General features: G+C 37.3%; 1 protein-coding gene across 6 annotated transcripts in view; it reads left to right on the top strand.

Moving 5' to 3' along the window:
* WASF1 (WASP family member 1) overlaps nt 1-26,344 on the top strand; it is a 129,728-nt gene that overhangs the window by 99,015 nt on the left and 4,369 nt on the right. For 4 of the 6 annotated variants that reach the window (XM_021008068.2, XM_021008066.2, XM_021008071.2 and 1 more), the window contains 6 exons: nt 5,015-5,149; nt 15,667-15,820; nt 16,766-16,883; nt 18,793-18,965; nt 23,948-24,127; nt 25,143-25,774. In XM_021008068.2, coding sequence (XP_020863727.1) covers nt 5,015-5,149; nt 15,667-15,820; nt 16,766-16,883; nt 18,793-18,965; nt 23,948-24,127; nt 25,143-25,774 — 1,392 coding nt within the window. The remainder of the gene's footprint in view (nt 1-5,014; nt 5,150-15,666; nt 15,821-16,765; nt 16,884-18,792; nt 18,966-23,947; nt 24,128-25,142; nt 25,775-26,344) is intronic. The other 2 variants (XM_021008070.2, XM_021008069.2) reach the window with 2 other exon arrangements.

Raw genomic sequence — 26,344 nt, forward strand, 5'->3', positions numbered from 1 at the left:
AAAACCATCTTTAACAGGAAAAAAAATGCAGTAGGCACAGATTAGGTAAGGAGAAATATTGAGTCCAAAATGTGTGTTGACTTTTATTTGTCAGAACAAAATACTGAAAAGAAATGCAAACGTATCTAATTCTCAATCAAATGAAAATGTTATAAAACCCAGATAATGTTATTTTATGGGACAACTTTCAGCACGCAAATTTAACCAATTGGAATTATTTTTAAAGTAACATTGAATGCAACCTTTTGAAAAGAAGAATTTGCCTTTGAATGAGAAGTCTTCCTTTTATTGTAAAGATAAAACACAATGTTCTTGGCCTAGTTATTCTCCAGATGGTCATGGATCAGTCCCCACAGCTCTGTGAACACATAGTTACATCCTCCAGAAAGGCTGACTAAAAAAAAAAGTGTATACTTAACATTTAAATGATTATTGTTTGATTGACTTCTATTTCTGTTGATAGGAAAGTGGAAGGAAAGGAAATAAGCATTTATGTAGAACTTACTATGACCATCATCCTACCAGTAAACAGAGATTCCTACCTGAGAGTCATCTTTGACTTTCTTCCTCAGTATCCACGTCCAATCAGTTACTAAAATCCTGTCTGGGACTGTGAATATCTCTTGCATCTGGCCCTACCCAAATTCCACTGCAACCAACCTTGTCTGAACACTCATCTTTTCTCATTTGGATTATTGTAAGAACATCTTCCTAGTCTTATCTTACACTTCTCTCTTGCACATACTCTACTCTCTAGTCCAACCAGCCTGGACTACTTTGTTCTGATCTCTCCACCAGTCCCATCTCTTCACTCAAGCTGATCCTCATGCCTAGAATGAATTGTTACCACCACCACCACCACCTCCATCCACTTATGATCCCCTTATGTCCCCTACTTCCTTCAAGCTCCAACTCTGATTTCACCTCTCTGACATCTTCCCTGAATATTCACCAATTGAAAATTATCTCCACCTTCTCCATCTTTTTGGTAGCACATCACCTGGCCAATTGTTTTCTACTTGTCCTTATGTCATAAGTGGCTCCTTAAGAAAAGAGTCTGCATCATGTCTCTCTATCTTTGTATCAAGTCCAGGCCTTATGCCTTGCTCAGGGTCACACATCTATTAAGTGTCTGAGGCCAGATTTGAACTCATGAAGATGAGTCTTTCTGACTCAGCATCTGGCACTCTATCCACTGTGCCACCGAGCTGCCCATATGTAAATGCTAGGGATTATGCTTGTGATTAACCAAAGCTAGCAGTGGTGACCATGGTTCCTCCAATGGTCATGATGTGCTCCCCAAAGCTAGCCTAATTGGGAGGCTGCAGAGTAAGAACTACCCAAATTGGACAATCAATAGAATGAATTAAAAAATGCCTATTGTCCACACTACAGTATGGATGGTCTTTTAATAAAGATGATCCATATCTTCAGTCATTTTAACACTAATATTCTTCCTGCAAAGATAGTAATTCATGGAATACAGCAGTCTCCAGTGAATCCAAAAGGAAGACAGAGACATGTGATAGGAGGAGAGACATATATGATAGGTGTAAGGCAATATGATCAGTGTGGATTGAGTTGAATGTCATATAATGAAAGCTGTGGTATCAACAAACTTATACATAGTAATGGAAACATATTTAAATATGAAGTAAGAACTTAACTATTTAAATATCCTTCAAGTTGGTTGTGCCTAAAGAGGGAATATTTTTTTTCATATCTAGATATTAATATCACAGCTACTATCACCTTAAAAAATATATAGTTATGAACCCAGATGCATATTTCTCTCTTGATTAAAAAAAAGTATATATGTATTTATAAGAATTGTTGACTAACCTATAAGACAAAAATAAAACACCTGGACAATCAATAGAATGAATTAAAAAATGCCTATTGTCCACACTACAGTATGGATGGTCTTTTAATAAAGATGATCCATATCTTCAGTCATTTTAACACTAATATTCTTCCTGCAAAGATAGTAATTCATGGAATACAGCAGTCTCCAATGAATCCAAAAGGAAGACAGAGACATGTGATAGGAGGAGAGACATATATGATAGGTGTAAATATGCTGTAACATATTAGCAATGGCAAATTATTTGAAAGGAGTGAGATGATGACTGGTAAAGGGGGTGAACCAGTCATGTATAGTGGGGGGGGAGGGGCAAGGGAACAAACATGTATTAAACACCTACTATATGCCAGGTACCATGCTAAGCACTTATAGACTTTATCATATTTGACCGAATGAAAGGTTAGTCTATATGCTGCCCTAGTATACCTATGTTTTAGGAGACATATAGAAAGGCCTGAAGCAGGAAGCATGTGCTTCCCATGATAGATTTATACAAGAATTGCATAGTATGAGAATGCATAGATAAGTTGCAAACTATCCTACTAGAGGGTGTACCCACATTGCTGAGATCCCAGATCTGTTCACTGAAGAGTAATGATTATCATGATTATCATTATGGTGAGCTTGTAGTTTAAGGGTATTTGGCAAGTTTGAATATCTGTTTTGACTAATATAACACTGTATATATAATTTTAATCCATTAAGAAAAATATGACTAGGTCAGGAATTATGTGATGATCAAATAAGATGTTGTGTGCAGAAATTGAATTGAAAATTAGAAAATAGGGGCAGCTAGGTGGCGCAGTGGAAAGAGCATCAGCTCTGGAGTCAAGAGGACCTGAGTTCAAATCCGTCCTCAGACACTTGATACTTACTAGCTGTGTGACCCTGGGCAAGTCACTTAACCTTATTGCCTAGCAAAGCAAACAAACAACCAAAAACAAAACAAAAAAGAAAATTAGAAAACACTATCTGGATGTAAGCTAGTAAATGATAACATTTTTCTTTGAACAGTAGCAAAATATTTCAGATAGACTACAAGTATCCTTCATCTAAAATTCACTCAATATAAGGGAATAAGCATTTAAATAGTGCCTACTGTGTTCCAGGTACTGTGCTACAAATATGCTTTCATTTGTTCCTTACAACAATCCTGTCAGGTAGGTGCTGTTATTATCCCCATTTTATAGTTGAGGAAACTGAGGCAAACAGAAGTTAAGTGACTTGCCCAGGGCCACACAGCTAGTGTCTGAGGCCATATTTGAACTTGGATCTTCCTTACTCCAGGCCCAGCACACTCTCTACTGCCCCAGTGAATAGAGCTGCCTCAGTTTAGTACAGTTTAGCATTTATAATCTATAGAGTGAAGTGCTGATTCATTTTACATAAGTTGTCATTTTAAACTTAAGAAATGTTAATTCTAAAGCATATAGTGTCATAGCACCTTTTGGCAAGCATAACATTGAAGCCAATCTCTACAAATACAATTAAATTCTTAGGCAGAAAGAGAGAGTTGAGTCAGGTTCTTAGAGGTTAGTTTATGATATTAGAGGATTCTACCCATAGCAATAGCCCAAAACAAATGTGTTATAGCAAAGTATAATTTGCCTATCAAGATCCCAACTATCCAGAAACCTCACTTACCCAGAATTTACCTGAGAATTAGGAAGTAAGTCGAAATAGAAATCACAAAGTCCATTCACTAAGTAAAGTTAATACATTTTATTCATAGGATAGGACTTCACTACCTCTTTATTTTTATTGGACACCCACAGTTCTAAAAATCATTCTTTTCTGGTACTAAAGGCCTCATATAATTAAAAACAACAAATTAGAAAGGGGCAGGGGTTGCATGGTAAGGAAGGTGTCACAATCAAATACAATTAGTTATAGCAGTAAGAAAGGACAGCTGACAGGAAAGAGAGAAGACCAAGAAATATAAAAATCAAACACAAGAACTCAAAAGGTCTGGCAGTTTGGGTCCATATATGTAGGGCAGGCAACCCTACATAACTCAGGAGCCCTTCATTGTGATGATCCTGATTTCTTGGAAAAAAAGTAATGTAATATATTATTATAGAGCCAAGTATACAATTAATATCCTGGAATTTAATCTATAGAACACTTTCAGGCCTAAAATATCTCTTTAAAAATATAATTTTAGATAATCTGGCAATTATTTGGTATTTTGATTCATCTCATGTTACATGAAAGTGTTAATTCTTGATATTACAAATGTAATGATTATTTTCCATTATAAATCCCCAGGCTAATTGACTAATTAGATTTGATTTCTCTTTTTCAACTAGAATATTTGGGGTTTTGTAAGAAATCTAAATTTTAACCTAAATTGGCTATACAAGTGAATTCCACAATTTCAGACTTTAAGTTGGTCCATTGAAAATAGAACATCAAAGCCTAAACATGTTTCATAGGGAGATCTCTGAGGGTGACTGTACTGGTATAGGTGTGTTGTCTTGTACTACAGCTTATTTAGAACATTCAATTTAGTCCTTATAGTAATGTGTCATTAGTCAATAAACATTCATTAAGGACCTACTATGTGCCAGGCACTGGGCTGAGTAGGATACCAAAAAAAAAGCAAATGACAGTCCCAATTCTCAAGGAGTTCAGAGACTAATATTGGATAGAGCATTCATTAAGTGCCTGCTTTGTGCCAAGTATAATGATAATACAAATACAAGCAAGTAAAATATTCCCTGCCCATGAGGAGTTTACAGTCTACTGAGGAGGGAAGGCAACATAAAGGGGAATTGGAAAGCAAGAGGGCTGTTCATAGGGAGGCATGGCACATGGACAACCAATAAGTGCTTTGGAGGCCTAGCTCAGATATAAGTCTGGAATAAGGCTGAATGAAGCTGACCTATCAAAGCCCAAGGTGGTTCCAGTCCAATTTTCTGGTGGGGAGGGGGCAGAGATAGTTGCTTGAGTGGAGACAGCATGATGTAGAGATGGTCAGAAAGTGATATTTGAAAGCAGGAAAATGTTTAGAATTTGTAGCTTATGATACTCCAAATGTATGTCAAATTTAGTATTCTTTTTAATGGTCAATTATTATCAATACTTGTTTCCATACCGATGCTAAAATCTCTGGCTCATTTTGCCTTATTTCTATTTTGTGTTTTGTAGGTAAGTATGCTGAAGATATATTTGGAGAACTATTTAATGAAGCACACAGTTTTTCCTTCAGAGTCAACTCTTTACAAGAGCGAGTAGATCGTTTGTCTGTTAGTGTTACACAACTTGATCCCAAGGAAGAAGAATGTAAGTTCATTCGTGGTATTATATGTTGATTAAATATTTTTTTTATGTCCAGTAAAGAGCGTATTTGGGAGCAGAGCCAAATAAATATACAATTTTGCTATGAATATTTTTCTTCCAAAGATTCTTGATATGTATTGTTTAGTCATCAATGAATCCATGATAGTTAATCCACAGCATTTTTTAAGCACCTGCCATGCTCTAGACACTGTGATAGCGACTGGAGATACAAGAATGGTGGCCAAGGAAGGGTGCTTTGGTTTTTTGGTCATAAAGATTGTGATTAGAGTTATAAGGGAATAGATTGTAATTTCCTTTCCATTAGTGATGGTAATACTGATTTGATTATTGTTCTTAGAGAGGAAGAGGGTTAGAAATTGGGACTGGGGATGAGGAATGGGTCAAAACTCCATGTGCTGAGGAGGCCCTGGTATCTACATGGATGATTGACAAAGATGGGAAGTGGGGACTGAGGGCAGCCAGATATAGTAGGCTAGGACAAAAATTAAAAAAATGTTTTTCCTTTTCCTCATGTACACTACACAGTTCATGAGTTGTCAGTAAAATTGTAACATCAGAGGGAAAATTTTTCAGTAAGCTTTCTCTCTTTCTCCATTTCTTCCAATTCATTTGCATACTTTAATCTTAGTGGTGAAAATTCTGTGAAACTGCTTTAGAAAACCCTAAATGGGTGTAAATTATTTATATAAATGCCTTAACTTAGAATTTTTGTGCTTTATATGAGCAAGTTGAATACAGTTTTTTAAAACTGCTAGGAAGTCTCTCCTCTTTCAATGGATTTAGTGCTGCTCTTGAAGGCTCCAGATTGTCAATGCTTGAGGCTGAAATTCTTCACATTTTGATGTTAAGCCAGAGGCATGAGATTCAGAAGCTATATTACAAGCTAAAATAATTTTAGAACCTTTAGTGTGAAAGCATATCACATGCCTTCAAGCCTTGATGGAGTCCTTTGAAAGCTATTGTCTCCCAAGTGCCAGTTTCCTTCTCTGCCAAAAGAAACATAAGAGCTAAGAACATAATTTTCATTTTCCTTCTCTTGAGAGTTGTTGGATGTGACTCTATAATAGTCACTGTCTTCAGAGAAAAAAATAATTTCTGGTGAGTAATTTTCTTTGGTTCAAATATGAAACTTCAGTAGATCCAAATTTTAAGAGGAAAAATGTCAGAAGATTTCTTGAAACCAGAAAGCAGATGAAGAGGAAATGGACCAACTTCCTTTGACAGTTTGACCCAAGACGTAAGTGACAAGAAGCAAATACCTCAAACAAAGATGTTATTAAATTGGCTCCTAGCTAGTTTCTATCACTAAAATGAATCATCAAAATGTGTTTACAGATATATAAGATGTTAAAAGCAATTTGACAGGTACATAACTCTGATCCTAGCTGAGAATGTGAGAGCCTCTTTTCCCAGTATCAAATAAATCTTTAATTCCAGAAGAGACTTTATTTCACATTTTTCTCTTCCCATCAACTAGAAGTCAGTATCTCACTATATAAAGCTTTAAACTGGCAAAACTATGAAAGGGTTTTCATAAGCCATATACAGTAGGCTGTGGAATTTTCTTTCCTTGGAAATTTGACTCAGCTGTGGTATTAGAACATCATAGAAGACACATCTTTAAACCTCCCTCAAGCTAGAATTCAAAATGCCCTGTTGATTCTTTATCCTTGATAACATCTTTCATATCCAGTCCATCCTCTCCTTGCTCATGAACAAAATAAGCAAAAGCAGACCACTATGCATAATGATGATAACGATGTAAATGAGAATCACTGAAGGGAAGCTGAACTCTGAGTAACAAAAAGATCAGTTGGATGGTAGGAATTGTTTTTCTTTTTATAAGGGAGAGTTCAGTTTGGGGACATGGGCTGTCATTATGTTATATCCAGAAATGATGGATATAAAATCCAAGAGTCAGTAAAGCCTGTTTTTTCAAAAGAGAAACAGTGATGCCAAAATGAAAATATGTTGTTAGTCATTTGATTTTCACTAACATGAATGTCTTTTGAAAGCTTTAAATCCATGAGTCTATATAGGAATAAGAAGAAGATTTTGCGAACTTCAAAGTTTAAATGAAAATCAGACATCCACAGAAGCCAAACTGAGCACAAAATGCACCATGAAGTTAACATGTTGATGTCAAGGAACATAAAGTCAAAAAAATTAGTTATGTAAGGCCAGAGGGAAAAAAAGGAAGATAAAATTGAATCTCTTTTTTAAGTGACTCTAGTGATGAAACTGAAATTTTCCACTAATACTTAAATGCAAGGATTTTTAATTTCAGTTCTTTATACCCATATGAATGGCAGCTTCTTTATAACTTAGTGGTCTTCATAGTTAGGGCAGCTAAGTGATGCAGTGGATAGAATTCTAGGCTGGAGTCAGGAAGAGTGAGTTCAGATCTGGCCTTAGATGCTTACTAGTTTTGTGACCTTGGGCAAGTCACCTAACCCTGTTTACCTCAGTTTCCTCATCTGTAAAATGAGCCAGAGAAGAAATGGCAAAACACTCCAGAATCTTTGCTAAGAAAACCCCAAGTGGGGTCATGAAGAGTTGGACATGACTGAAACAACTGAAGTCAGGCATTTATTAAGTGTCTGCTATGTGCTAGGCACTGTGCTAAGCATTGAGTATACAAAGAAAGAAAAATATCCCTGCTTTCAAGGAAATAATGAGGGAAACAACATACAAACAACTATGTACAAGCAAAATACATACAGGATAAATTGGATATCAACAGAGGGAAGGAGCTATGATAGCTAATAATAGTTAGCATTTACATAGTCCTTTAAGGTTTTACAAAGCACTTTCCATATGTTATCTCATTTGATATTCACAACAACCCTATATTTTACCCCAAGTTTAGAAGTGAGGAAACGAGGTTCGCCAACTAGTATCTGAGGCAGCATTTGAAATTAGGTCTTCCTGACTTCAAGTCCAACACTCTAGCTATTCTGCCAACTAGCTCCCTAGCACTAGAATTGAGGGGGGAATCAGGAAAGGCATCTTTAATAGCTACTACTAGGAAATATGTATATGGTGCTTTAAGGTTTACAAAGCACTTTACAAATATTATGTCATTTTATCTTCATAACCCTGGAAGGTAGATGCTATTGTAATACCCATTTTAGAGGTAAGGAAGCTGAGACAGATGGAGGTTCAGTAACCTGTCCAGGATCACACAGCTAGTAAGTATCTGAGGCTAACCTGGAACTCATCTTCCTGACTCCAGGACCACTATCCATTGTTCCTTCTAGCTGCCTCTCATAGAAGTTGAGATTTTAACTGTGACTTGAAGGAAGTCAGAACGCTGTGATGATGAGGGAGAGAATTCCAGGTATCAACATCCAAGGAAAATTCCCAGAGCTGGGAGATGGATTATCTTGTGTGAGGAACAGCAAAGGAAGCTGGTATCACTGAACTGGGGAATTAGTGTGGGGGGGGGAAGTAAAGTATAAAAAGACTGGAAAGGTGGGAAGAAGCCTTATTATGGAAGGTTTTGAATTCGGAATAAAGGGCTTTCTATTTGTTTCTGGAGGCAGTAGAGAGACACCAAGTTTATTGAATGGAGGGTACTGTGGAGTGATGTGTTCAGACTTGCGCTTTAGGAAGATCAATTTGACAGCTGAGTGAAGGAGAGACTGAGTGGGAAGAGGCTTGGCAGGTGGAAAAACAACCAGAAAGCTATTATAATATTCCATGCATGAAGTGATGAGGGCCTGTGCCAGGGTGGTGGCAGTGTCAGAGGAAAGAGTATATACAAGAGATAGTATGAAGATAGAATTCATAGGCCTTGACAACAAATTGGTTGGGAGATGAGAGAGAGTTAGGAGTTGAGGATGACACCTAGGTTGTGAGGCTGACCAACTGGGAACATTATAGTGCCTTTGGCAGCAACAGGAAAGTTAGGAAGAGGAGAGAACTTGGGGGAAAAGATAGTGAATTTAGTTTTGGACATGTTTAATTTAAGAGGTCTACAGGACATCTAGTTTAAAATGTCCATTAGACATTTGTAAATGTGAGACTGGAGGTTAGGAGAAGTTAGGGCTGGGTAAGTTAAGGTGATATTTGAATCCATGGAGCTGATGAGATCTCAAAGTGAAATAGTCATAAGGAAAAGGGAAGAGGATTTGAGGTTAGCACTTTGGGGGACACTGCAAGTTATCAGCTATGACTATATGAAGCAAAGGAGATTGAGAGGGGGTGGTCAGACAGGAAGGAAGAGAATCAGGACAGAGCAATGTCAAACCTAGAAGAGAATATCAGGGAGAATGGTGATCAATAATGTCAAAGGCTAAAGAAAGTTCAAGAAGAATTAAGACCAAGAAAAGACAATTAAGAGGTCATTGATAATTTTGGAGAGGACAGTTTCAACTGGATGATGGGGTTGGGAGTCTTAAGAAGAGAGTGATAAGAAAGGAAATAGAGGCACTAATTGTTTTGGATTACTCAAGGAGAAACGACAAAAAAGGAGAGCTATGGGATGATACCTGGTGAGGTATGTTTGTTTGCAGTAAGGAAGTGATCAATAGAGATTGAAGATTAGAGGGAACAATCTGCTGGAGAAGATGGGTTGGAATGGGATTACTTGTGCATATAGAGGGGACTGTTTTGGCAAGAAGGGCCACCTCTTCATGTGAAATAGGGATGAAAGGAGGAGATAATGGTGGAAAGCATCAAATTGACATGAGATGAGGAGGGGATAAGAGGACCCTCTTGGCAAATGATTGAAATTTATTTTTTTTAGTAAAATTGAAACAAGGTTTTCATTTGGAGGTTGAATCAGGTACCAAGGGGAGGTTTGAAGAGGCTTGAAAAGTTTTGGAAAAGCCCAGGTGGTAAATGGGATAGTGAATTGATTAGGGAGGCATAAAAGCATTGCTGAACTGCAGTGAGAATCCAGTTGATATTTATGTAACATAAGGCTGTTGTTATGTGCTGACCCAATCAGCACAATTTCATGAGTTTCTCCAGTTTCATTCAGTAGTACAGGAGCTAAGGCACTGGATGGTGGGAGTAATCCAAGGTTGATTCTTCACAAGGCAAGACTGGTGATAACATAGTGGGGAAACAGACTTCAGAAAAAAGGACAGTTTTATCTGTTCACTAAAAGGTAAAGATGAGGAAGGGTAATCACTATAGCCCATTCAAGGTTAATAGTCTAGGAAAGAACTGAGGGGTCAAGGGTTTAGGAGTAACAGTGAGAATGAAGGATGGGGTTTGAGGTTTCAAGGCAGAAGGAGAGGTAGAATTGTGGTCAAAGATTATGGTCAAATAAAGGGATTTCAGGGTTCTTGAACATGGAAGTGGAGCACTTTTTAGTGACTGCAAGATCCCTGGGTGATTGAGTAGGTCATGATAGATGAGTAAGCTGAGGAACCAGGAGATTTGGCTTGGTGTATCAGTATATATGTTAAGTCTTCCTAGTATGGGTGCTGGATGTAGAGAGGAAAGAAAGACAGACACTGAACTTGGTGAGGAAAGGAGAGTGTTATATCTTACATTGGCCCTCTAGAGTTGCTGGTAAATTTCTGGCCATCTCTAAACTTAGGTAAGTTGGTCCTTGGACAACAGACACGAGGTTCATCTATGAAGTCCGGCCCAGTAGGTTGAACTTTTCAGAGTTTGTGCTCTGCTACTATTGCCTCCAAGAACCCAGGATCATATGATCATCACAGTGAAGCATCAGAGTAGAACTTGTGTGGTGACTTCACAGGGAAATTTTACAAAACTGACTAAATCTAAAAAACTGTAACAAATTCAAAATATCATTTTTTCCATCTCTAAACCTCTAACTAAATAAAATGTTTGAATAATAGCTAATGTTTATGTATAAATAATATCTATGATAGCTAATATTGTGTGTCGTATTTATACAGTTCACAAAGCATTTTCTTCACTACTGCTTGGTGGAAGTAGTGAATGTATTATTTATCCCCATTTTTCAGATAAGGAAATAGGCTGAGAAGACTTAAGTAATTTGCCCAAATTGAAACAGCTAGTAAGTATCAGAACTGAGATTCAACCCAGGTCATCTGATTCAGTCCAGTGATCTTTTTATTCTGCTATTTTCCCTTCAATTCATTTCCTTTCCTTTATGCAAAGACAAACATTAAAACATTCCTGCTCTCAGGAAGTTTCTAGTGCCATCCCAAACAAATGAATAAAAGCTAATCAAATCAAACTTGTAATTATACATAGTTTTAAATCACATGATATATTTACATGCTAAAATTACATAGGTTATTTCAAGAATCCAATTCAAATATCAAGTACATACTCAGTGTTTATCACTGTTAGACACTGTAAATGAGTATCGAGGTCTAATAATAGTTCACAAGTATACAGCTTATTAAGGTTGCAAAGAGATTTACATTCATTGAACCAGTCATTTCTGTCAAAGGTGTTGTGATCCTTTTAGAAATATAGCTCATATATGCAAGAAATAGATAAATAAAAATACGAGATTGAATATAATTAAATGTCAGTATGAGTAGTGTTTTAAGAGTTGAGAGAATAGAGAGGTTAAGGAAAGGCTTTAAGGAGGAGCAGAGCTCATATGGCAGCTACCAAATGGGGTCACAGAGAGTTGAACATGATTGAAATGACCAAACAACAAAATGCCCTCATTTCTAGGGCAGCTAGATGATGCAGTGGATAGGACACTGGACCTGAAGTCAGGAATCCTCATCTTCCTAAGTTCAAATCTAGCCTTAGACACTTACTAGCTATGTGACCCTGCGCAAGTCACTTAACCCTGTTTGCCTCAGTTTCCTCATCTGTAAAATAAGCTGGAAAAAGCAATGGCAAACCACTTCAGTATCTTTTCCCAAAAAAACCCAGATGGGGTCATGAAGAGCCAGACACTACTAGAAACAACTAAACAACAACAGAGACCATAAAGGATTTGACTCGATGGAAAGGATTGGGGAAGGCATTTCAGGCACATGAATATCAAAATTCATAGACACATAGTATTCCAAGTTCAAAAGATGGGAAGGAGAATGAATTAGCTGGAGTGGAAGAGCTTGTGTAAGAGAGGAAAGAGTAGAGAGTAGGGCCAGATTGTTATTCTGTTGTCTCAGTGATTAGGATCACACTAGTAAGGTTTGAGGACAGATTTGAATTCAGATCTTCCTGACTTCAGACCCAACACTCTATCCACTGAGCCACCTAGATACCCAAAGGCCCAATTAGGGAGGGCCTTAAAAGCCTGTATAAATTTGGACTTGGAGAGCCATTGACAGATTTTGTTTAGGTTCATGATAGGATTAAAGGAGGATAAATCTGATTGTGATATCTTAAGAGAGAGAGACTAGACCTATTAGGAGGCTTTTGAAGTCATCTAGCTATAAAGTTAAGGGCCTGAATTAAGGCGATGTCAGTTGGGATGGAAAGGAAAAGACTGATCCAGAAGAATTATTGGAGATAGAAATGACAAAATTTGTTAACTAATTGAATATGAGAGGACAAAGGAGAAGAGAAAGAGTCAAGGAAGATTCAAGTATTTTGAGCCTTGAACTTCATTGAGTATGTAGTAAAGTTATGAAAAAGTAATACATAGCCATATTTTCACATATGGAACCCTTATTTATAATGTATTTTTAAAGTATCATAAGTATTCTAACAATATGTGTATATAGTATGAGGCAGAGTCACTCTAGATACATACTCATATATAATAATCATAATTGCATATCTGGCTTTCCAATTCTGGCATTTGGTATAAGTTTCTTACATTTGAAACTGTAAATGCAAGTGTGTCAATTTTAGATACATATAGATTGAATTTTTAATAGTGCTTTTGTTAGAAATAATTATCCCCCATGTATTCCTTTCTCCTACAATGATGCGTAATACAGTTCTGTTGTCAAATGTAACGAGTCATTAACATGTGACAGAATTACATATAGCTTCCTTAGAAAATATATGGCATTATGGAGAAGAGGAAGAATCTAAAAGCTGATTTTGTAGCAGATATCCCTGATAAGGGTCTGATATCCAAGAGATGTAGGCAACTAACAGCAATAGCATTGGAAAAGCCAGAGCAGAGAGGTTGAAAACAATGAGGATTGAGAAAAGGCCATAGGATTTTGCAGTTAAGGGATCATTGGTCGTTTTAGAGAGAACAGTTTCAGTGGAATATGGTCAGAAGCTATCAGAGTGACAAAGACAACCAAAAGAAGAAATGGCAATTGTTAGACTAGATGTGGGAGGACAGGCACACAAATTAACTAATAACAAACATTTATTAATCCCTTAGTGCCAGCATTGGGGCTACAAATATCCAAGAAAGATGATTTCAACCCTTAAGGAGCTTATATTTTAATGGGGAAAGCAGCACATGAAGGGAGGGTATCTGGGAGTTATGGTATGGTTTGGAAATGGCTGTATAGGCCTAATTCTGACCAAAATAAAGCAAAGCCTCACTATCAGATCACCCGGAGCAGTGCCCAGGATCTGGTGAGAGAGGGATGAGGAAGATAACCTGGTATTAGGTGGCATGGTTTGGAAGGAACTGTTAATGGAGCTGTGAATTGGTTCAGCCATCCTGCCAATTAATTTGAGGACATATCTTCTGTCACTTAACTTTTGCACCCTTTTACCCAGTAATAACACTACTAGGCAAGTTCAAGGGGAGCCTCAGATGAGCCAAACAGCTTTGGATTAATGTTTTGAAAGTAGAAATACATATGTGCATACATACGTATTAATAGGTGTATGTAATAAAGAGGCACAATTTGACATGCAAGCCTCTTTTTCATTTGTTTTTTGTATGTAGAAATGTTCATTTCTCTCGTTTACACCCCCAAAATGTATCCTTTTTGCTTTATGTATGTATTTATTTCATTTATCGTGTGAATATATTCAAAACGCTGGAAGGGACTGGTGTTTGGGAAGAGGAATCAGACCACCTTGTGGGCACTTAATATTTGTTTATTTATCAAGTTTACAATAACAGAAAGTTAAAATTAACACTCTAAATTGTATCCTTTTTGCTTTGTTAGATATATATTTATTACGTTTGTCATGTGAATATATTCAAAATGCTGGAAGGGACTGATGTTTGGGAAGAGAAATCAGACCACCTTGTGGGCACTTAATAAGTATTTGTTTATTTATCAAGTTTACCATAACAAAAAGTTAAAATTAATGCCCTAAAATGTATCCTTTTTGCTTGGTTAGATATATATTTATTTCATTTGTCATGTGAATATATTCAAAATGCTGGAAGGGACTGATGTTTGGGAATAGGAATCAGAACACCTTGTGGGTGCTTAATAAATATTTGTTGAATTAAATCATCATGTTTAAAATCATTTACAAGTACAGAACCAAAAGTTCAGCATAATGGAATGCATAAATTTTGTGGACCATGCTGATTTGCAAAGTTTCATTACATTGTATTACAAAAAAGGTATTTATTTTCATTGGAATTTAATGAATAAAAATGGCTTAAATATTTAATGCACCTAGTAATTTTAAAAGAAACATTATTCAGATTACCTATGATCAATTGTACTTTCCAAGGTACAGACCCTGTGACTTTTTTTTAACATGGACACTTGAATGTAAACTGAATAAGGGCACATCTTTTCATCACCCCTATGTCTCCTGTATACAGTTTTTCCTCTAAGGAAAATGGCTTATATTTTTTTTGGTTACCACTTGCTAATCACAGGATGAATTTTTTGTCAGAACTTGTCTGCTCTTTTGTTTTCCTTCTCACTTAGGCATTTTGTAGTACGAATCATTCCATTTATTCAACAAATATTTATTAAGCATTTTCTGTGTAGAAATACAAGATACTGGGAGTGATAGGAAGAAGAAAACATGGTCTTTGCTTTCAAAGAGCTTGTTCTAGTCATGTGGGTGTATATGTGTGTTTGTATACATGTACTTTTTTCTCTTTATCAGAAAACAACTATTGTACTAATTTGCTTATAGTATCGAATTTCATAACAATAGTGACTACCATTCCTACCATGGACTTTTAGCTAAGCTTCAGATATTTTGATAAAAGTGACCTTTTTTGTATATTTAATTTAACATTATACTGTTATACATGTCCAGCTATGAAAGGAATACTTTTACAGAACTTAATAGAATAATAACAAAACTAAACTAACTCCATTGGTTGTTAAGGGGAATTGAACAAAAAACTAAATCTACAGTGCCACCAATGACTAAAAACAGAACAAGATTGGACAAAGAGGGGACAAAGAGTAGATGAAAATGAAAAGAGTGAGAGAGAATTGTAACAAGAGAAAGAACAAAAAAGACAATTATAATCTCTATTAGTTTCCCTATCAATTGGGAAACTATAAGCTATAAGTATGATTTTTGACAATAATTAAACTTTAAACCAATACGCAAAGCTATACTGAGCCAAGGTGCCCATGAGGCAAATGTGTGTGTGTTTAAAGTATGTTTAGTTACTGGTGTAAAACAAAATAAAATGTTTCATTATCCTCAACTTTATCTTTCTATTCCAGTGTCATTACAAGATATCACAATGAGAAAAGCTTTCCGAAGTTCCACAACTCAAGATCAGCAGCTGTTTGACCGAAAGACTTTGCCAATTCCATTACAAGAAACTTACAATGTTTGTGAGCAGCCTCCACCTCTCAACATACTCACTCCTTACAGGTAGGTGACATTATGAAGAATAACTTTTACTGACCATAATCAAACTTACACTCCCATGGGCAATTAACGCCAGGTGAAGCTTTTTTTTTTAATAAAGGTTCTCCATGAAATGCCCTCAATGTTTATTTTAGAAAGGTCTCTGTCTTCCTTTCCTTAACAGCCAGGCACTGTAGTAGACCAGGATTATTATATATTCGAACTATAGTTAACAGTGGTTACTTAAAAAAACAAAGACAAAAAAACTTTTTTAAAAAAAGGTTTTGTTGTTTAAAATAACATTTTTTTTAACTTTGCAGGTTTTCTACTGCAAAAACACTTTTCCATTTAAAATATTTTCACATGACAAATTGAATAATTTTTTCCCAAATATTGTGTTCCTTTTGAACCAAATAGTGACCTAAAAGCCAAACAGTTACTTAAAACTGTAGACCTTTAGAAACTAGATGTCTTTGGATGAAAGATTAATGAAATTTGGAATATTGAAACAGAATATCTCAGAGTTCTTGATTTCAGAAGACACTATCACCCTGGATACAAAGAGAAAAAAAAGAAAGTAATCATCTTTCCACCATTTGTAAATCCCATTAATAAGAAAATTTAGTGTGGGGAAATAAGTCTTGATTGTCCATATTTTAAATCAAATATTTATAGCAGATCATTTCCATTAATTTTAAAATAAATACCTTTCTTATTTCTATGTTTTTCCCCCCTGAGTTCTGAGTGTTCAAAGTATCTGATTTAGTATCACCTTGTATTGAAGCAGTTGTTTCCTTTATTTCATGTTTTGGTTTATTTGGTATATTATTCTCTGTGTTTTATCTTCATAAATTTATTGCTTTTAATATAATTGTTCAGTAATTTTCTTTCTCCATGCTTCTTAGTGTTACACTGTGCTCATATTCTCTGGGTTCTAAAATGTGCTTTATCTGAATTATTTTACTTCAGGGATGATGGTAAAGAGGGTTTGAAGTTTTATACCAATCCTTCATATTTCTTTGATCTATGGAAAGAAAAAATGTTACAGGACACTGAAGATAAGAGGAAGGAAAAGAGAAAGCAGAAGGTATTTTATTTCTAACAGATTTTTTAAAATTATCTCTTTTTACCTTATTGTGAGTATTTTTTTTTATCCATATGAAATACCATTCCCTTTTACATTTTCAGTTAATGATGTAGGTAAATATGATCATCTTTTCAACCATGTAGGGGTTATTAGAGAATGTAAATGAATCTTTTCAAACTTTTTTTAATAAGGTGACAGATATATTGGCAAATGATATAACCAGAGGCTCCTGTCCTTATATGGTAACAACAACAACATGCCAATAACAAAAATTTAGCATATAACTCAAATATCACAAATTTTCTGTATCATTTTAAAAAATCACCACCTATACTATGTAATTCTAAATTCTGCTGAGAGACTAGAGTACTTCTAGCCTCTACTTTTGACCATGAAGTATAGGTTAGGAAGACTTAAAAAATGCAAAAGTGAACAAGAAAACTTTGGGAAATCATAGAATAACAGGAATGCCTGGCTACTTTAAGATTTGGGAGTAATAATGTGTTCTCATTAATTTATTTAATTTTCTTGATTATCTAAGTAGCCTTTTTTGTTTCAGTCCATACCGAGAATCATTCTCAAATATGTAAATGGCTGAACCTTAATACACAGGGCATAACTGAATCTTTCTTTGATGATTTGAGAAGCTTGCATTGTCTCACTCTTTATACAACTTTAGATAGTGAGGGAGGTTGACCTGAATAGCCTAGACCAGAACTCAGAAGTTCTTGGCCTCTTTAAGAAGGCCAGGCAGGCATGGAATAGAGGCAGAGAGTTTTTTTAGTTTTATTCTTACTAAATCTCTGATATAACTCCCTTTTTATTGACATTTGCCTTTTTCTGATAAAAATTGGATTTTTAGAAAGGCAAATGACTAATGTAAAAACCAAAGAAAGTTGGATGAAAACCATCATTAGTTAAGGCTTCTCGCTATGTGGATTCTCCCTAATTCTTTTTTCCATGAATGTAGGAAAATACAGAAAGTAGAAGGAATCAAGGCCAGCATGAGGCAAAATTATGAAATCGGATAACTTTGATTCTCTTGCCCCTCTCCCGACCCTCTAAGCCATTCTAGACCCCAGTACCTTCAGGATGTCCCTCTAACTACTTTTTCCCACTGGAGCCAGATCATACCCTATAGTCCTTTCCCTGCATCATAGGTTCTCAAAGTAAGGCCCAGGAATCTTTGTGGAGTATCTGAGATTAGGGAAGCTGCAGGGTCAAAAGTGTTCTCATTCTATTACGAAGATGTTTTAATTCCTAATATGATAAATATCAATCGATATCAATAGAAATGAAAGCTCTTTGAAGGATCCTCAATAATTAAGAGTGTAAAGGAGTCCCAAGACCAAAACATCTGTGAGAACTGCTCTATTTTGAAAACTCACATGTTTTGTATTCTGTTTTCCAAAGGCATTGTTCTGCTGTGTGACACTGGATAGCAATGGATTCATCACATAAACTCATCCTTCCCAGTGTGTTTAGATAGCTAACTTGTCCTCCTTAACAGATTACATAACCTAACTACCATATATACATATATATATATATGTATATATATATATACATATATATATATATATATGTATATATATATATATAAAATTAAGAAGATAATTAAGGATAGTACTAACAATAGAAATTCCAGGCACTATAGTGAGGCCAGTGAGGGAAATAGTTTTCATTTAGCAGGATGGGAAACAAAGTGAGATTCCAGATTAAATATGCAAGGAATTCAGGGGTAACAAATCAACTAGTCAAGAATTAGCTCAGTAAATTAGCTGCAATGTCTAGGAGAGTCCCTGGATGTTATAATTTTCGCTGTAATTTGAGCATTTTATTTTGATTTGTTATGAACTCTTATAAACTTCAATTACTTTTTGGCTTTGTTTCTATACATCTGTTACAGCAGAAAAATCTAGATCGGCCTCTTGAACCAGAAAAAGTGCCAAGGGCACCTCATGACCGGAGGAGAGAATGGCAGAAGTTAGCGCAAGGTCCTGAGCTTGCGGAAGATGATGTGAATCCCTTACATAAGCCAAGTGAAGTTGCTAATGGCCCAGCCTCTCAGTTTGAACCAAGGTTCCTTTTCTTTCTAGGTTTTATTTTACAGTAAGAAGTCTTCTTGCAAACGTATGACCATAAAAGTAGTAACTATAAAGGTCAGTCATCCAGTAAACATTTAATAAGCACCTCTGTGTGCCTGGCACTGTGCTAGGTAAGGACTCTGGATACAGAGGCAAAAGACATTCCCTATTCTCAAGCTCACAGTTTAATGCAGGGTAGACAACAGAGGGCAGCTAGGTGGTGCAGTGGATAGAGTGCTAGGACTAGAGTCAGGAAGATTTAACTTCCTGAGTTCAAATCCAGCCTCAGACACTTACTAGCTGTGTGACCCTGGGCAAGTCACTTAGCCCTGTCTGCCTCAGTTTTCTCATCTGTAAAATCATCTGGAGAAGGAAATGGCAAACCACCCCAGTGTCTTTGTTAAGAAAACTCCAAATGGGATAATGAAGGTATGACTGAACAACATGCAAACAACTATGTGCATACAAGATATGTAGATATAGATATAGATATATATATATGATAAACTGGAAATAATCTTAGAGGGAAAAACACTAGCATTTTGGATCAGGAAAGACATCCTATAGAATATGGGATTTTACTTGGTATTTGAAGGATTCCAAGAGAAGGAAGAGAGAGGGAGTATCTTTTAGCGTTTTATCCTCTGTAGAAAATCCTGGGGGGATTATAAAGAAATGAGCTCTTAGAAATCTGGGAGCATTTTTTGGCCTTTCTTTGTCTCTAGAACTGTCACACTGACATTCCCAGTAGAGAGAGCCCTCTGGAGCTTCAGGTTAGGGATAGCATTGTTTCTTAAGTACTACTTATTTGGTGGTATTTGAAAGAGGTTCAGAAACTCGTAAATTCCGTTTCGTTTTCTCCTCCCACAAACCTTTCCCCTTAGATTAAAATGATAAATACAAAACTAGAGTTTTCCTCAAACTCCCAACCCTGCCTTCTCAGAGGTATGGAACATACATGTTGTGTCTGAGTCCTTCTACCCCAGTTCTCAAGGGCCCTTGTTGGAAAACAAAATGGCTCCTAGGGATATGGCACTGTGACTAAGACCCTCTGTGAAAGATAAATGCAAAAGATGAAAATCAGACATAACTTTTTTCCAGAGAAAAATCATTTAAAAAAATTCAACACTATACATAGAGTTTCTATCTCCATAAATTAAGTAAGCATTTTAAGATAACTTTAATAAATGGAAGATTCTGTTTCTGTGCATTTATTAAAGAAAGAGACTAATGGGAAATGACATTAAAAGTACTCAAATTCATCAACTCATAATAATGGAGAATGAGGGGAAGGATAGAGTCAATGATGACTCCAAGGTGGGGACCCTGAGTAGCTGGAAAGATGAAAGAACCTTCCATAGAAAGAAGGAAGTTTGGAGGAAGGATGGAGATAGTAATGAATTCCATTTTAGACCTTTAGAGTTTTTTATGTGGATGGAATATCCTAACAGAAGTAACTAGCAAGCAGTTAGTAATATGGAATTGGAGTTAGATATATACCTACTTAGATTTTACATATAGCATATAAACATACAGCTATACACATATTCCTCTCTATGCTAATAATTCATTGATATGCTAATAATACATTTATATATCCAAACAGTCTGTCTTCTGAATTCCAGTCCTACATCACCAACAAGTCTACTGGACGTTTCTTTGGAGTTTTTCTCTTGTTTTTTTTTTTCTTTTCTTGTTTGTTTTTGAGTCAGTTGGGGTTAAGTGACTTGCCCAGGGTTACACAGCTAGTTAGTATCTAAGGCTAAATTTGAACTCGGGTCTTCCCGACTCCACTGCCACACCTAGCTGCCCCTCTACTGGACATTTTAAAATGAATGTCCCATAGGCATCTCAAACTCCACATGTCTAAAAACAACACATCTTTCCCCCAAAACTTAACTCATTTCCCAAAATTCCTTATTCCTGTTAAGTGTACCACCATCCATCAGTCACCACATTCAGATCTTGGTGTCATCTTCGACTCCTTATTCTCACTCAGCTATTCTGTCCATGCAGTTGTCAAATGTTGTCATTTCTAAACCTCTGCAACCTCTCTCATGTCTGTTGCCTTCTTTCCACTCATATAGTCACCACCCTAGTTCAGACGCTTGGCTTTGTCACCTGCACTATGTCAGCGGCCTTGTACTTAGTCCTCCTGCCTCAAGCTTTTCCTCATTCCAATCCATCATCTCGGGCCATCTCCAGTCTTCCTGATCTGTATCTGGCCGCTGGACTCAGATGGCTCTGGGGGAGAAAGTGAGGCTGGTGACTTTGCAAAGCTCTTCCTCACTTAAATCCAATTCCTTTGCAAGCCATGACGTTGCCTTCCTGATGTCCTGGTCCTCTTCAAGAACGAAGGGCAAACAAGGACAACCACCATCATCTGCATAGCTGCCAAAATGCCATTCCTGAAGAGCATTGCTGACTTTGTCAGCCTTCCCTCCCTCAACAAATTCCACTGTATCACTGTTAGCCCTTAGCATTAAATATAAGTTCCTTTGTCTGGTATTTAAACTTCACAATCTGACCCCTTTCTAGTCCTTTTACAAATTACTCTCCTCCGTATGCTCCATGGTCCAGCCATGTTGGCCTCCTTGCTGTTTCTCACACATATTGTTTCTATGCTTGTGTTCCCCTTCCCATCCCATGCCTAGAATGTTTCTTCTCCTCACACCTGCCTCTCAGAATCTCTGGCTTCCTTCAAGACAACATTCATTTGCCACCTTCTTTAGGAAAACTCGTCAGTACCTTCCCCTCTAAGGTTTTCTTACTTTATAAACATGTTGTCTCCCCTATTTCCTTGAGGAGAGAAACTGTTTTTGCTTTTGTGTTTTGTTTTGTGTTCTGAGTGCTTAGCAGAATGCCAGCCAAGTACATAGAAAGCACTCGATACATGAATATTGATTGATTCAAGGCTGAATACATAAATTGGATAGCATTTGCATAGAGGTATTAATTGAACCTAAAGGAAAGGGAGTATAGAGATAGGAGAAAAGGGTCCAGTACAGCAGCAGGATTAAGCAAAGGAGATAGGGTCAGAGAGGTTAGAGAATAACCAGGAGAGTGTCCTGTCATGGAAACCAAGAGTGAAGAAAATATGCAGGAGGAGGAGGTGGTTGAGTGTGCAAATATTCTAGAAAGTTTTAGTGCAGAGTCCCTGATCTCTTTATATCTTGTACCCCTTTGACAGTCTAACACGGCTATAGGCCCCTTTTCAGAATGTTTTTAAATATACAAAATAGTTAGACAGTTGTTATACAGTTATGAAAATGTCTATATTTTTTATGGTCATAGATCCAGGTTAAGAATTCCTGGTTTAAAGAAATGAAAACTGGAAAAAGGGTCACTGGTCCTAATGTTTAGGAGATGTTGGTATCCTTGGAGAAAGTAGCTTCCATCAGGGAGTGAAGTAGGAAAACAGATTGATTGCAAGGGAATAAGAAAAAAGTAGGATGTGAAAAAGTGAAGGCAACAAATGTAGATGGCTCCTTCCAGAAATTTGGCTACAAAAGGGAAAAGAGATACTGAATGATAGCTTGAGGAAATAGCAGAGTCAAGTAAGAGTTATTTAAGAAAGGAGAAAGGCGTCAGGGTGATGATATAGGGGAAAGAGCTCTGCTTTTGGGGATAGAGGAACTGGATGAAAATGCTCCCTCTGGCATTTACTATCTGTGTGACTTTGGGTAAGTAACCTTGTCTCCCTAGGGCTCGGTTTCTTCATCTTTATACTCTCCTTTCCAGCTCTTTTTCTTGTAATCCTATCTCCTAATTATGTTTATAGGTCTAGGGAAAGGAAACAATGAATAAGTAGAAATCAAAGATAAGTGGAAGAAAAGGAATAATAGAGGGGGCAGGCTTCCAAAAGAGATGGAATGGGATAGGAATGTCCATTAAAGGCAAGTATTCATTCTCTCCTCAAAGTCTTCTTGGCCATCTTAGAAAGCACCAAAGATTGTAAACACAGACCTACAGGCCAATTGTGGGAAATTCTAATATGGGACTAGTATTATTATTCCCCTTTTACATATGAAGAAACTGAGGCCTAGAGAAGTTTTGAAGTGATATGACTATATGCCCAGGTTTCAAGCATAGGATATTGAGTGAATAGCTACACCATAGGTAGAAATGGTGGAGGCAAAAGGTAAAAGGAAATTTAGGGAGAAAATTGACAAGCCTGGTTTGGGTTGCATGTTGAATTTGAGATGTTCTGGGACTCTTAGATGGAGTTGTCCTATCAGCAGCCTGAAGTTTGGTTCTTTCAGACAAGTAATAAGACTTGGAAATATATATTTGGCAGTCATCTTTATAGCAAGTAAGATTACCAGGGAGCAAAAGGTAGAGAGAGAAAAAAAGAGGCTGAAGGACAGAATCCCAGGAGACGCCTTAAGGAGCAGGGAAGAGGAGTAGCTAGAGAAGGAGACGGAGCAAATTATAAGAGTCAGGAAGAAAATCAGGTTAGTGGGGATGTCTCTGAATCAAAAGCATGAAAGAATATCCAGTAGGAGGGAGTGATCAACAGTGTCAGAAGGTGCAGAGAAGTCAGAGTGGAGGATTTTTTAAAAGCTCATTTGGGGAGCATTAGAGATCTTTGAGAGAGTGATTTCAGTACAGTGTTAGTGGCAAAAATCAGATTAAAGGGGTGGGGAGAAAAGTGAGTTGTTAAGCAATAGAGGAAGCAAATGTAGGCAGCTTTTTCAAGCTATTCAACAGTGAATGGGGGGGAGGAGATAATGGGGTAGAAGGATCAAGGTCTTAGAGACTTTTTAGGATTAAGGTGATCTGAGACTGTTCATAATAAGCACTTTGTAGGAAAGCACCTCTGGTTAAGGCTCGAAAGTCTGAGAATCTCCAAAGTCTTCCTGCAGTATTATTTCCAACAAAAGTGGTTTTTTAAAAGTTGTCAGGTGGAATAGCTCATTTCCCAATGGTGTGGCAAAAAATGGGACACTAACATACTAAATATTTTCTGTTCCTTAGACCTCAGGCTTATGTGGATCATATGGACGCCTCTTACTCACTTTCTGCATTACCCTTTAGTCAGATGAGTGAACTTCTAAACAGAGCTGAGGAAAGGGTCTTAGTGAGACCTCATGAGCCACCTCCACCTCCTCCAATGCATGCATCAGGAGATGGAAAAGCGGCACCTACTTGCATCAGGTAACAGAATTAAATACATGGGTAAATATTTCACTTGAGAAGAGCTGCTCCATTTTTTCTCCAGTAAAGTATTCCAATAGAAGAACTTTACCCTGATGAAAAAAACTTACATTTCTAATGAAGGATTTTGCCAAGTGCACATGAACAATAGCATGCTGTCTAAGGGAGGGGAAAGTGGAATCTTGTAAAGGGTTAGGTTTGAAAAGACAAGAAATGGAAGTCAAGCAACATAGTTGAGAGATGGTGATGGATGTGTCAAGAAAGCGTTGGAAAAAGGACTGTCAGGATTGGGGGCAGAAAATCAGATGCTGTTCATAATCTTCCTGAAGTATTTTTTGAAGCTTAAATTAGTCTGTCAGTTACTGAATCTAACAAATTATAAATAAGTTATAAGATGAATTATAAATAAATTATAAAATAAGATGACCTGCATTACAAATTAGAGTAAAAATGAATGTTCTGTTCACTCTAGGCTCTTTTCTGGGGAAGATGTATGGTTCTTCTAAATCTGTCACAGCCAAATTCTGTATATAATAAGTATCATTGATTTAATTGAGAATGCACATATTGGCACCAAATACTTAGGATTGAATATGTCTTATCTTGGTCACAAGGATTTCTACAAATATGGTCATAGCATACATGTACTTTGTCACAGTGCATGCTTAATCCATTTTAGTTACTAAAATTTAGTATATAAATGTAAGAAGAATTTATTTACTAGCTTGACCCTGCAAAGGTAAATGAAACTGTCTTATTGGAATTACAATTATCAAGGATTAATAATCATTTATATGATTTGTGCTCGTCATTGTTATCATTATTAATATTCTTACTGATTTTCTTTTCTGTCCTTTTCCTGTCCTGCTACTTACCAACAAAAATTACAGTTTTTAGAGGAACCCGTAAATATTATTACTGCTGGCAAACGGTACTGGTTAACTGATGCATTTGGAGATATGTTTTAGATTTTCTGTTTTTATTAACTGATTGGGGCATATCATTGTTGTTTCAGCTCTGCTCCAGGCTTGGTAGAAAGCCGGCCCCAGTCACCAGCCACAGGCAGAACTGCAGTGTTTGTGAGCCCCACACCCCCACCTCCTCCACCTCCTCTTCCGTCTGCCTTGTCAACTACTTCGTTAAGAGCTTCAATGACTTCCACCCCTCCCCCTCCAGGACCTCCCCAACCTCCACCTCCAGCTGCGGCTCTTCAAGCTCCAGCAGTGCCGCCCCCGCCAGCTCCTCTACAGATCGCACCTGGAGTCCTTCACCCAGCTCCTCCTCCGATAGCGCCACCTCTGGCGCAGCCCTCCCCTCCAGTCACTAGAGCTGCCCCAGTGTGTGAAACTGTACCTGTTCATCCACTCCCACCAGGGGAAGTGCAAGGGCTGCCTCCACCTCCACCCCCTCCTCCCCTGCCACCTCCAGGCAGCATTCGGCCCTCGTCACCTGTCACTGTTGCAGCTCTTTCTCATCCTCTCTCTGGAGTACACCCACCCCCATCGACTGCCCCTGGGCCTCACGTTCCATTAATGCCTCCATCTCCTCCATCCCAAGTTGTTCCTGCTCCGGAGCCAAAGCGCCATCCATCAACCCTGCCAGTAATAAGCGATGCCAGGAGCGTACTTCTGGAAGCAATACGGAAAGGTAATTTGACTGTTTCTCATAAAAAAAAAAAAGAGGGAGGGGGCGGGGATGTTGTGTTGTTACTAGAAACTTAGTCAAACTTTTGGATAGCAGCATGCTTTACATCTGTCAAGCACTGTGAATATTTTGTATCTGCTGGTGGGCCTGCCTGCCTCAAGTCTCCCCACTCCAGTCCATCTGCCATTGAACTGCCTTAATGATTTTTCTAAAATGCAGCTCTGACCATGACATCCCCTTACTCAGTAAACTCTAGTGGCTTCCTATCACTTCCAGTATCAAATATAAAATCCTCTGTTTGACATTCATAACCTAGTCCCACCCCTTGCTTTTCCAGTCTTCTTATGACGTGTACTCTTCAATCCAATGATACTGCCCTCCTTGGCCATTGTTTGAACAATACAGCTCAGTTCCAGGCATTTTCTCTGGAATTGCTTGAATTGCTCTCTGTCTTCTTCTCATCTCTGCCTACTGACTTTCTTCAAGTCTCAGCTAAAATACCATCTTCTGTCTACAGGAAGGATTTCCCACCCCCTCTTAATTCTACTGCCTCCACTGTTTAAATTTTATTTC

The sequence above is a fragment of the Phascolarctos cinereus genome, unplaced genomic scaffold (genome assembly GCF_003287225.1).
Source record: "Phascolarctos cinereus isolate Bilbo 61053 unplaced genomic scaffold, phaCin_HiC Scaffold_5;HRSCAF=322, whole genome shotgun sequence".
Taxonomy (NCBI): domain Eukaryota; kingdom Metazoa; phylum Chordata; class Mammalia; order Diprotodontia; family Phascolarctidae; genus Phascolarctos; species Phascolarctos cinereus.